The following is a 12155-nucleotide window of genomic DNA, read 5'->3' as shown; positions in this document are numbered from 1 at the left end:
TGTCTGCTGTACCATTGTTGTAGTGCCCACCTTTTTGCCATTCAATTCTGGATTTTGTGGCTTTGATGAGAGTAGCGTTGGAAACGGTTAATTTTGAATTACTTTCCCGGCACTCACTTCGAAGCGTTTCAGAGGAATTGAAAATATTGAGAAATATCTGGATGGCACCAATTTCTAACCTAAGGGACTTAATTGGGAAATTCGGGATGTTTTGCTACCGAAATGTACAGCTAAATAGTTCTAACGTCCGCAGAATTGGTTACCAAAGGCACGTCAAGAGACTTATTGAAATCCCGTGCCAGCGGCCACCGTAAAAGGACGAAGCTTGGTGCAAAATCGGGCCTTTCGATCCTTTACCTTTTCTTTCGGTGCGCTCATAGCCTCAATAAGTCTGAAATATTTCAACTGTCGTTCTGGTTTCAAAACGTGCCCGTTGAGTTTGAAATATTTCGAATGCGTGTTTGTGTCCAGGCTTTAACGAACATTCGTTAAAATTCGAATGTGAAACAGTAATTTGCCATTCTTTTTTACAAAATAAACAATAAAAATGGCCAAAATGCAAATAAAATAGGGCATGTAATAATTTTTGTTTCGGGTTCTCTTTGTCACTCCTCAGAGATCCGAAAAATGAACTGCAATAAACGTTTATTCAAATAATCGTTACGAGTCACCGCATTGTTGGTTCTCTCCATGACATCGACACAAATTTCTTAAGTTCTTTAGTTTGGAAGTCATTGTAAATTACTTATCGGCACGCGAATTAAACGAATCGGTGAATATCGCTTTAAATGGTCGCTTCAATGGACATAAGATTCTATTGTATTGTATGCAGTTGGTAATTATGTGAGTTATTCCGTTTCCTCGTTTACATATTTGTTTTTATAAATATTTTTTGAGATCGGCTACCAATCGATTAGTATTCTCTAACCCTAACCCCGTTTGAACGGATTCTAATAAACATTTGGTTGCACATGTTTATTTGATCTTTCATACACCATCTGACGCCAGGGCGGTCGTTGTTCTTCCCGGAGGCTGCATCTTTCCAGCGCCAAGCAAGCTCCTATCAGCCATCAATATTTCCATCGCGTACCGTCATAAACCAACTAATTGCTATTTCGATACTAAACGTCGTGGGTGTTGGGCCGAACGGATACGGCTGAGCTAAGGGCTTCTGCATCTTGCGCACACAATGCGTGCAGCAGGGATCAAGCGTGAACCGCCGTGTTTAGGCAACGGTTATGCTTCTAAAATACCGTTAAACGATTAATTAAAAAACCTTGCGCTTCGAGCGAGGTTCATCAAATTGATAGTGCATCAACGCTAACGACGGAACAGCCGTTAATGTGGCCGTAAAAGCGATAGCTAGCTGTCGGTACGTTTTGTCCCCAGCACTCGCCTTTCTTCCTCGCCGGTGGTGCTCTGGATGTGCTTAATTGTTTTTAAACAATGGTGCGGACGCAAAAATAAAACTTGGAACACCCTGAAACACTTACTCGAGGCATTGTGATATCCACCCAAGCATTGTCCAACTTCCGGTCGACACAAATTGTCACGTTTAAAGCTGGACTCGCGCCCATTAGTGACTCGGACGGGCATTTTCGCCGAATTAAAGAGCGCCACCAACTACACAAGCCGCCGTTTATTAGCGTGTCACGTTACGGGTGGGCTCCTGCGGGGCCATCGCTGCCCTCTCGTGTAGTAGTCATAACAAACTGTTGGCGAAACGAACGAGAAAACAAACCCCTCAGGATGAGCCGAGAAAAACACTAGAGAACACCGTGTGCGAGCGCCGTTGTGACGTGCGACTCCGTTGTTTCCGGATTGTGTTGGGTTTAGTATTACGTGCGAAATGGAGATAGCAGTTCCGGACGAGAGAGAAAGAGACGGAAATCGGTAACGGAAACGAGAGTCCAGCAACAGGAGAAAGAGCACGACCACGAGCACTTAGGCCGGTTTGGTTCAGGTCGAGAGCTCAACGGGCTTCTCAGTTCCCAAACGGCGGTTGCACTGAACGGTTGCGTGGAACACTCTCGCTCCCTCGCGCGCCAAGCGAACCTCCATGCTTCCTGCGGCTGGCAACAAGCAACAAGTAGACTCGCTCCCACCGGCTGACGTTCGAGTTCCTGCTCCGACCCACCGGTTCGATACTCGCGTGCGGATGTGCCGTGAATTAAGTGATTAATGAAGTGCGCCTCGGTCGTGGATACCTCACAAAGGCCCAGACCGTGCCAGTGCCAGTGAGACCACATTTAAATGCTAATGTGAATCCAACGAATTGATGCAATTTTCCAAAGTGCTGTACCTGGTGTTGATGGTGTTGGCCTGGGTCGGTTCTTGTCGACGCACGTCAATCACTGAACCCTTGGGGTGAACTTGATCTCAAGAACGAAGGGTGCACCGAGTAAGGTTCAACGATTCCTGCTTTCCGTGGCAGTGGTGTTCCAGAGATTCCTCGCGTTCGACGGTTACAGCGACCAGTACGGTAAGTTGAACTCAACACCAGGAGCAGGTGTCATCCCGCCGGGCAGGCGCCGTCCAACCACTTGATGCAAATCATATCAACCGGTGGCGCAGGGGCCATGGAAACAATACTCAGTATTCGCCCGTCTCCACTCTGGCGTCTTCGAATCCGGCGTTTCTTCTGGACCCCATAACCCTATCGCGCCGGCCCCGAGTTTGGGATCTGGAACGGTGCGAAAATATGTTTCTAAAATTAGCCGCTTCTGGTGGTGTGCGATGTACGGTGCGAGTTTCAACAATATTTCAACGACGAGCTACTTGACAGAGGTTAACGAACATGTAGCCAGCCGTTTACACATTGGCCGGTTTATGACCGGCTCACCGTAGCGCGTGATTTTGAATATTTAATTACGGTCGACCAGGCGCCTCCATCGGCGAAATTGCTTTTCACCCTTTCTTTGGACACGGTAATTTGGCAGCAAATCTTCGTGTGGCCGGTAACCGGCCGGAGGTCGTGGTTGTCTGTTCCGACTACTTGAGCGGGTCCTTTACATTGTTGCAGGTGCAATCGGAAATTGGCAATTACGCTCAGGCCAGGGTGAAGTGAAGTGTTAAGCAGACACTAGAGCGAAGTTTAAAAACCAGTTTGTATGAACTAATCGTTTGCTGCGAACGGTAGAACTTGATCTTCACTTTAACTGAAATAATATCAGAGAATTATAAAAATTGTACTGTTTTGTAAATTGTACGTTATTAGAATTGATGATGGATGATTATGAAGTTAACGATCACGCCAGTGCCCGTTTCAATAGCAGATGAGAAAATAGAATCCCTAGTCAGCCTGCCCTGCCCTGCTATGTGCAAATTGATTTTGTACGAATTTTTGTAGAGCTTTCTTCGTTCAAACTGTTCTTTCCGTATCGAGTCGAATGCCTTGTTAGTACACGTGTGCCCCTGACAAAGCTGCATCGCTGTTGTGTGAATAAGATGTGTTTTCCATCCATAACCATCTGGCGACGTCACCAACAACAAATAATAAAGCTGGCGTTCAACCTCGAACGTCCCCAATACGTCAACACACTACATCATTTTGATCCTTTTCCGTAAAGTTCACATCGATGACACGTTTTCTGTCTGAGCAGATATTTTCCCAAAAATGGAAAAGGTAATTCACACACCGAACAGACAGCATAGGTAATATAGGTTCAGAAACTCGTTCCTTTTCAATGCGACCCGAGAATGGAACGTTTTCCGAGTGCCGACTCAATTGGGTCGGCCCGGAAGGTCAATTGGAACAAATAAAAAATAGTGAGAAGGGTTTACCTTCGGGCAATTCGATCCTATTTAACATACGGAGGTGAAACTCCAACTCCAAACTCCGGCACTGGAGCTGTTTTGCGGAAAAGTGATGAAAATCGTCGTTTTGTGAACGACCGTGGAGCAACAATGGTGAACTTCGGAGCGCTGCCCGCAGCTGTACCCATTTGCCGACAGCACTCCTTTATAATCATTAATTAATGTTTGATGATTAAATCTGGCCCCCAAGCCAGAACTCTCGTTAAAATAAGCCTAAATGATGGCACTACGGCGAAACCATGTCGAAACGCTGGTCATATCATATTTCTACGTTTAACCAACTTCATTCGATCAAGTTACAACATAAACCACACAAAAATAGACGAAATATTTCGGCGTCCTTGTTTGAAAATTAAATTATCGGCCAAGTTACATCCACCGAAAGCCTGTTTTCGGGGCCACCCGAAACAGAGCACGCTGTCCGGAGGATTTTGTGCGAGACATCGCACCGTTTGTTATTCGATATTTGTGTGCTCCTGCCATGCTGCTCAACTAGTTCAAGAGACGCGGCCGCGACGGTGAGCGCGGTGTCCGGGTGGTGGGGGCAGCGGCGACAATCCCCGCATATCCTGTTGCTTATCTATGCTATCATGACTGTGACATCGGCTTTCGCCAGCATACGACGCTCTCCGTGTCATTCCCGAGACGCGGTTTGGACGTAGCAGGGAAGCCGAAACCGAATCATGGCTTCCGTACTTTTCACCGGAAACCACGTGCGCTGCCATTTTCTTTCGCTACCAAAGAGGCGTTGAAACAGAACGAATATAGTCCCGGACCCGCTGCCCGCAGCGTTGGTCGCGATGACGAAAACCGCAAAGCGATCGGTGAAAATCTCATTCGTGCCGGTTCCCTCCGACTAGCGGTAGCCAATTTGGTCGATGTAGCGCCAAATTAAGTTGCGCTGAAGATATTGCCGTGTAAACGGGAGCCCAAGAAATATTCAATTTGAAAAGACACCGCGAAAACCCGGCCCGACCACCAACGGGGCGAGAATTTGGCGGTAAGTGAAGGTAAATGGAAAAGTTTCGCTCCCCTGGAACGGGGGACCTCAGAAATTGGATTGGTTTCGGATTGATGGGTCAGCCAGCCGGGCACGGCTGGCTCATATGCTCCATTCTCACGGGTATTTCCTGTTCACTCCACGACGACTCGTCCTAGGTCCAATCCAATGACCATCATTTTTGGATTCACCCTTGTTCTTCGTCCCGACCACGGACGTCGGTCAGAGGCGTGCGGAAGTATCTATGGCGGGGACAGAAAGTTTTCTTTCCCATCATTAACGCACCCATCGTGGCCACGAGAGCTCAAGAACACAAGAGCCCCCGTGCCAGAGGAACACTCAATCCACTTATTGGACGTGTAATTGTATTTTTCTTATGCTTCACACTGCTACGATTGTGCAGCGACTCGAGTGGAGGAGTTGTCTCCTTTCCGGTTCATCAAAAGAAGGACCGGAGCTGGAGTTTTTCTCTGCCGCGCGGTATTGGAAAGCTTTATAAATACGAGGGTGGTTTGAAAGGTTTTCGAAATCAACTAGAAGATGTCAACACCAGTAAATGAAAGGTGGTCAGTTTAGTGAGTTTGGTTGTTAATCTTCTGACAGTTGCTTACCGAAATTTCAGCTAGGTTGGACGCTAAGTTTTTGTGTAACAATCGCTTGAGTGAGTTGATGCAAGTGTTTTCATGAAAATGCACTAAATCGTGTATCGAGAAGTTAATAAAGATCTGTTTCCCCTCGGAGTCATCGTTTACCATTGTGAAATTTTGGGTGGCAGGAATTACGTTGCAGCAGGAATTGAACAAAAAATATCTTGTTTCTTTGCAGTTTCGGAAACTTTTCCAAACCCCCTTGTATGGGTTCCAGAGATACTCTTAAATGACCAGGAAAGTTGGCAGGTACTTAAAAATCTTTCGTCGAAGACAGTTGAGCACACAAATCACGTTCCGCTTTGCTCCAATATGAGACTTTAAGTCCGAAAGATTGGCTATTTTTACAAAATGCACAAGATTTTTCAACGCTTACTATGCTGCGTAAGCATTTGTCCTTGATACGATTCTGACGATTCGAAATCAATAGAGATATTAACTCAGCTGTCACATTCCGTCTTTGGGGAATGTGAGACAAATGGAAGTAACGCTAGCGCCAACTCAAACTGCCATCCCCATAATGTAATAAAATAATGCCCAGCCGATTCCTCCACCTCACGGTGGGAGCCCCGAAAGGAACACTCAAATTTACCTTCGCTCCTTTATCCGCTTGGCAAAAAACCTTCCTTACGGCGATGTCGTCGTCCCGTCGTCCGGGCATTGATGTTTCAAAATTTTGGAAATTGTCTACCTTCGGTAAACAGCTTCTGGCGCGTAATACCTACACAAACAAATGGTCCACGGCCGCTGCTTGTCGGAAAACATCAGGGCCTGGCGGTAGACAGCATAACGCATCTAATGATGATTACAGAGGTTGCACGAAAACCGTCAGCCATGATCGATCTGGATGGTTCATCTATTTCTAGTGTATCGTAAATCATGCGTCACGAGATGGTGTCGAAGACGTCTTAACTCCTCTCCACCGCCAACATTACGCAAACAGTTTTCCGAGGCATCCCGACCTACACCTTTGCTCGTAATGTTTGACAGGCGCTGAGAAAAAATAGATCAATCATAGTTGAAGATAAAATGATTTTGAAAGTTGTGCCGTAAAATAAAGCAACCTCACCGGTTCTCAATCACTAAATTTCACTTTGCTTTGATTGCTGAAGCGTACAAGTTGTGCCACAGATCAAAGTTCCTTTTATTTTTCACTTGAAACGAGTTTAAGATTACATTCTGGTTCTCTGACTTGTGTGTGTTTGCTTTGAGTCCAAACCTGTCATTATTCTTTGAATTTTCAACCTACACAAAGCGAGTGCTCCAAAGATCAAACAGCGTCTGGACGGGACTGTCTGTGCAAGTACTAAGCATAAAGTTACTTCCGTTCCAACGAAACCTGTTTCAATCCTTTCCCAACCAGCACGGTCAGTTATGATCTAAAACGAACTGGAAATGTTTCAGGGAACAGTCTTGCATCCTGCGATGTTACCTAGTAATCTGCTTAACATTTGATTTAAAACATACACTCTTCGTACAGCGTCTACACCCGACGAGGACGCAACGTCCTCGTTGGTGTGCTTTGTCAAAGGAAGCGTAAATTTCGTTGGCACTTAATCACTCACTCGTGGAGACATCTGGCCCGACTTACATTGGCGGCTAACGAGCTTTTTTGCTCCTTGCCACCGGCGAGTATTAAGTTTCGCCTAAAGAAAACAAAACCACCAACCAGCCAACGAATTATGCCCGACCCAAAAAGGCGGAACGTCAGCTATACAAATTAATATATCCCCCCTCTTTTCGGATGGCCGTTGGTTAAGGGGTGTGGGGCGTAAAACAAGCAAACGGACAACTTTTGAGCGATAAGAACAGATTTGTCTCTACAACTTCGGCTGGCTGAACTTTTACACCCGAAACGAGGTTAATAAAAATGTATTACGCTTTTGCACAGTACTTTAATTAGCCCGGGAAACGGTTAACGAGAGCAAACGGGCACAATAAAGGCTCGTAGATACCTGTTGGGATGAGCTTTGTATCTAGCACCTGTAAAAAAAATCCAAGCCCATCTCTTGAAAGGGTCGGGGAGTGGAAATTATCAGTAAAAGTGAGTTACAGACGCACCAAGTTAAATAAAGGGTCGATAACTATTCAAATAAAGTGCTATGAGGTCGAGTTGTAGCCTAGAAATGCATGTGCTCAAGAAAAAATTGTGCGTCTACTCGATTAACATCATTAAAGCACTTTATAACGGCTTTCTCGTGGGATAGTCCTAGAGTTCAGCGAGACAGCCAAGTCGTCTAGTAGCTAATATGGCTAATTCGCAAAGCGTAGATTCGTGGAGTCGAATCATACGCGAAGAAAGGATCTTATTGGCCGGCATGTGAGTGAGACCATCCAAAGGACTCAGTCCAATAATTTTTGGTTCAATACGTAAACTTCGGACAACATTAGCACCCAGAACTCAATTACAGTTTAAAGCACAGTTTAATACTATCGGACACTGTGAATGGATTACCTATAGTTGCGCACATTACATTTTAAGCATAACGTTATCGAATATTAATTAAAATCAAAACGACCGATTAGCTTGAATCGCCATGCGTTGGTAAATACTGTCCGCAACTGTCCAAATGTTCATGCTAAGCTTTGGCAAACATGCGCCCCCAGCGTGTTACGCTTGGCTACTTGTCGTGAGACCCAGCATCGGCCATCCTATTCGATCGGTGATTGGTTAGAACACTAAGCCCGGCGTATCGAGCTGTGCCGATCAGTGTACCTTTTCGGAGTCCCGTGGCGGTCTAATCCCAAATACCGAGAATTCTTCACCTTCCACCGGTAGTACCGGTGTTGCCGTAGCATGTCCGCGGCCATAGAAAATATGGCATTTCCATTCCAATCGTACCCACCATCTCCGATGTGTCAATGCGCTGCAATCGATTTCAATTTAAAACTCATTACGGCCACTTGTCTCCAGCGATGCACCCGGCGGGGCGGGGCGTAGCATTTATGCGAGTCAGATTGGAACCGTCTCGCTCGCGCCCCAGCCGTTGCCGGGTTCCTGTGGGAATCTGCGTTCTGGAATCTGACGATCGATCGATTGATATTGATACGCTTGAGGCAGTAGGCAAAACACCCGACGGCCGATTTATTGTTGCCATCGACTTAAGCCGGAACTTAACGATGTGCTTCTGATGATGGACCGGCGTTCCTGGTCCACTTCAGCGTTCGCACTAACAGTCTCTCGGGTCGTTTGGGTTTTTATTTTAAACTTCACCGATAGCGTTGCGTAAGCAGCTTGCGAACCATGTGCCACTGTAACGTTAATGTAGCTAACGACTGCCTGGATTACATTTAACTCTCGGTTCGGTCCGACGCGGCACACTGAAAGATGTTTTTTCTTTGAAAGTGGCGGACCGTTTTGTGGAGCTCAACAACAACATCCACAGCCCTCGGCGTTGGGCAGCTGCGCCATTCTTTTAACGATTTCCAATTTAAACGGAAGCAGTCGGGTACACCACGTACCACGTGGCTCCAGTGTTTTTTGACACACATCGGCACCGTGACAGGACCTGCGTAAGAATGCATAAACGGAATACAAATCCCTCTCGCTGGTACGCGGGAAGGCACACTCAGGGCAGTTTCAGGTGATGTTTCGAGGAAAAGGCAACGGAAGAGATAACGTTCCTGCCCGGTTCCACAGACCCGGTTAACCTGAAACGTCACATTTGACCCTCACCTCCGCTCTTTTCCATCCGGAAAATGGGTATCTAATTTGCGAAAAACAGTGTGACGGGCGGATTACGGCTCGCTCGTGCGGGAACCGTGGAACGGGCGTAGGGTGGACAATTAACCGGGGGCAGCATAAAGCAAACATGTGTTATGAGAATGGACCGGTCGTCCTTTGTTTGACGAGCACAAATTCGTCGGCAGCACTGTAAATGCATGTGTGACGCTGTATCCCGAAAGCCCCGGTTTTGTGCGTTTGGCAGGTAACCTGTTGCCACTCGAGACTCTTCCGACCGTTTCCGGACCGCCCCCGGGGACTTTTGATTGAAGTGTGGAACGTACGGTGATAAATAGTTCTTCGGTTTCGGTGAACTCATTTATTCGTCACTGCCATTTGCACCCCATTTTAATGACCCCCTCTCGGATGTTGTGTATTTGGGGCTTTTACCCACGTTTGGTTTGTAAATTTAATGCCAACCATCATGCTGTAACGACATACATCACATTTGCGTGCTCGTTACCGGAGGACTAATTGAAAAGCATCTCGTTTGCTTCCGGTCCGGCGTAAGCCTGGTCATCGTTCCGATCGGAAGCATCGTAAGGCGCTTACCTTGTGTTGCGTCAACATTGCTGTTACGTACACTGATTGGGTTGATTCATCAATTGGGAACTGAAAAAACAAAGTTAACGAGTTAAAAAGAGTTATGTTGGAGTGAAATAATTTATTTCCCACTGTGTTCGGCGTGTTACAGAAATTATTTAAATAATGTTGAACGAAGCAGTGCCAAAGTAAACTGTTCGCCGCTATTTGATCAAGTTTGTTTCGAAATGATGATGAACCACACGTCATGTTCAGAGACGTATCTCGCAGCTCGAGGGTACGGCTCATTTGTCTAACGAGCACAATTTAACGATACTTTGAAGTACGATTTAATGGTGGCGATTAAATTCTGGGTAAATGCATCCCGTAACGCCGTTTACATTAAATGTGTTTGAGTGAAATAATCCATTTCAAATTGAACTTTTAGCCAGGTCAGAGGTCAAGAGGTCAAAATATATTTCTCTTACGCATGAGGTCGTATGCGTAAGAGAAATATATTTTGACCAACAGTTAAACGAGAACACGTTAATTTAATATTATTAGAAAGATAGAGTTTTGTAATGTTTATGATTAACTATGGCTTTGGATTTGGCTGATGAAAAAGACTTTTACGCACACCATTATCCTTTTTAATATGTTAAGATACAAGGAGTCGTATGACCGATTTTAATTTTTGCACACATATTAAAGCACCGTCAGGATTCGAGCTCAGGACCTTTCGTACAGTATACGATAAATCGGAATACCGTATATGAACAATCTACGGACATAAACATGAACAGAATTCTACAGGATGACAAAAAAGGAATCATTTCACGACGGATTAATGATCCATCCATCTGCCCCCGTTAGATGCCGTTGGAAATTTTGTCAAACGATATTTGTATCGCGTAATGCGATGCTAAAAATGAAATGAATGAATTCTCCATTGAGAATTTGAAAGTCATAATTCGACACATTATTTACCGTTAGACGTTTAGATTGCCTAGGAAAAGTTCCTCGTCGAAAAGCTGCCTAGTGAATTTATTGCGTAAAATTTTGAATGCCTTTTCAAATCCTTTACCCATTTTGTGCGGCATTAATTTTCACACTTGGCAAATTGTTTCGAATCGAAATTCGACAGGATTGACCCGTTTCGCACACCCCAAAGAAGCTTCCGGGTCGTCTGGTGAGTTTTCTTACCATGAGCTGATTCGGGTGGTTCCCCGTACTCCGTTTTCAGTTGGCAAAGTTTGGGAAACATGCTTTGAATAAATTGTAACCCATCAGCTCACTCGGCACGCAATTCAATCAACCGTTTGGTTCCTTTCCATTTTCACAGCTTCACACAGTTCGTCTCTCAACATGATTCCTCGGCTTCTGGCGTCCATTTGGCAGCGCATTTTCCCGTGATTCGGTAGCCCACCCGGCCCGGTCTATTGCAAATGACGGGGAGAAACCAATCGAGCTCCGACCACCAGCTGGGGCCTCCGGTATCGATTGGACTGCAGCGCACCCGGCCAGGTGCTTCGGGAGTGTAAAGCAAGTTTGTGCTCTCCTCCCACCGGCCAACTGGCTCATTCCGGATTTAGTCATCTGGTTTAGCTCATCTCACATCGCTTCGTACGCGTCCAAGCAGCTCAAAGTGGCGCCCAAACAACAGCCCGCCGGTGGCCCACGCGACATGGAGGGTGAGGTGAGCGTGCTGCTGGTCATCACGGTGATCATCGGAACGATCCTGATGACGTCACTGCTTGCCTGCTACATCTGCGTGTTCCGCCAGCTGTGCTGCTCGCGCGACGCGGACCTGGACCGGAGCTACAGTGGGCGCGGCTCGAAGCGAACGTTGCGGGACAGCACCAACATGGCGGAGATCACCAACATCACTAGCCAGCAGACGGAGATCGAGAAGGTCTAGCTGCGGTCGAGCGAAGAGGCCATCACTTCGCTCTAGTTCCCAGCGCTACTTGCCCGTACCCCCTACATAGTACTGTAAATAGGCGTGTTTGGAGCAAACCGCCAAGCTGCCCAGCTTCCGTTCCGTTGGTCGACGGAAGTAGTGACCCCTAGCCAATCACCCACTCTGTAGCCACCTCCTGCGTACAGCTGTAGATGTGAAACAAACTGAAAGCGGAACAGGACTTGTAAATGTATATTAGGTGTGCAACCCAAAGGTCTTCGAATAAAGATGTTGCAGTGTATTTCTTTTCGAAAACTTAGTTCCACAGGGCGAAATAAGGGCGATGCAAGCCGATTCCGAAAATTAAACTTCCACCAGCACCGTGGTGGGAGTCGACACAGAAGACGATTAGCAAAACACCCAGCCGGGCGCCATGCATAAACATGGTTAACCGGCCCCAGACACGAGTTCGATCGTGTGTAAACTGTTGGCGTTGTTTACGTATTCTCACCGTCCATGGCGGAAGTACCACATAGGCCACCGCTA

The 12155-nt window shown here is 46.4% G+C and overlaps 1 protein-coding gene across 1 annotated transcript; it reads left to right on the top strand.

Annotated features, from left to right (window-relative positions):
• Window positions 1-11393: 11393 nt before the first annotated feature.
• Window positions 11394-11750, top strand: LOC131211309 (uncharacterized). The gene has a single exon (XM_058204727.1). The coding sequence runs from the start codon at window positions 11394-11396 to the stop codon at window positions 11625-11627; it is 234 nt and encodes a 77-aa protein (XP_058060710.1). The 3' UTR covers window positions 11628-11750.
• Window positions 11751-12155: the final 405 nt, after the last annotated feature.

Source organism: Anopheles bellator, chromosome 2 (genome assembly GCF_943735745.2).
Source record: "Anopheles bellator chromosome 2, idAnoBellAS_SP24_06.2, whole genome shotgun sequence".
Classification (NCBI taxonomy): Eukaryota; Metazoa; Arthropoda; class Insecta; order Diptera; family Culicidae; genus Anopheles; species Anopheles bellator.
Note: the sequence above shows the minus strand (reverse complement) of the source record. Positions and strands in the feature narration are given on the sequence as shown.

What these genes read in the sequence shown, in the direction of transcription:
- LOC131211309 (XM_058204727.1), top strand. Translation starts at nt 11,394, where the DNA reads ATGGAGGGTGAGGTGAGCGTGCTGCTGGTCATCACGGTGATCATCGGA.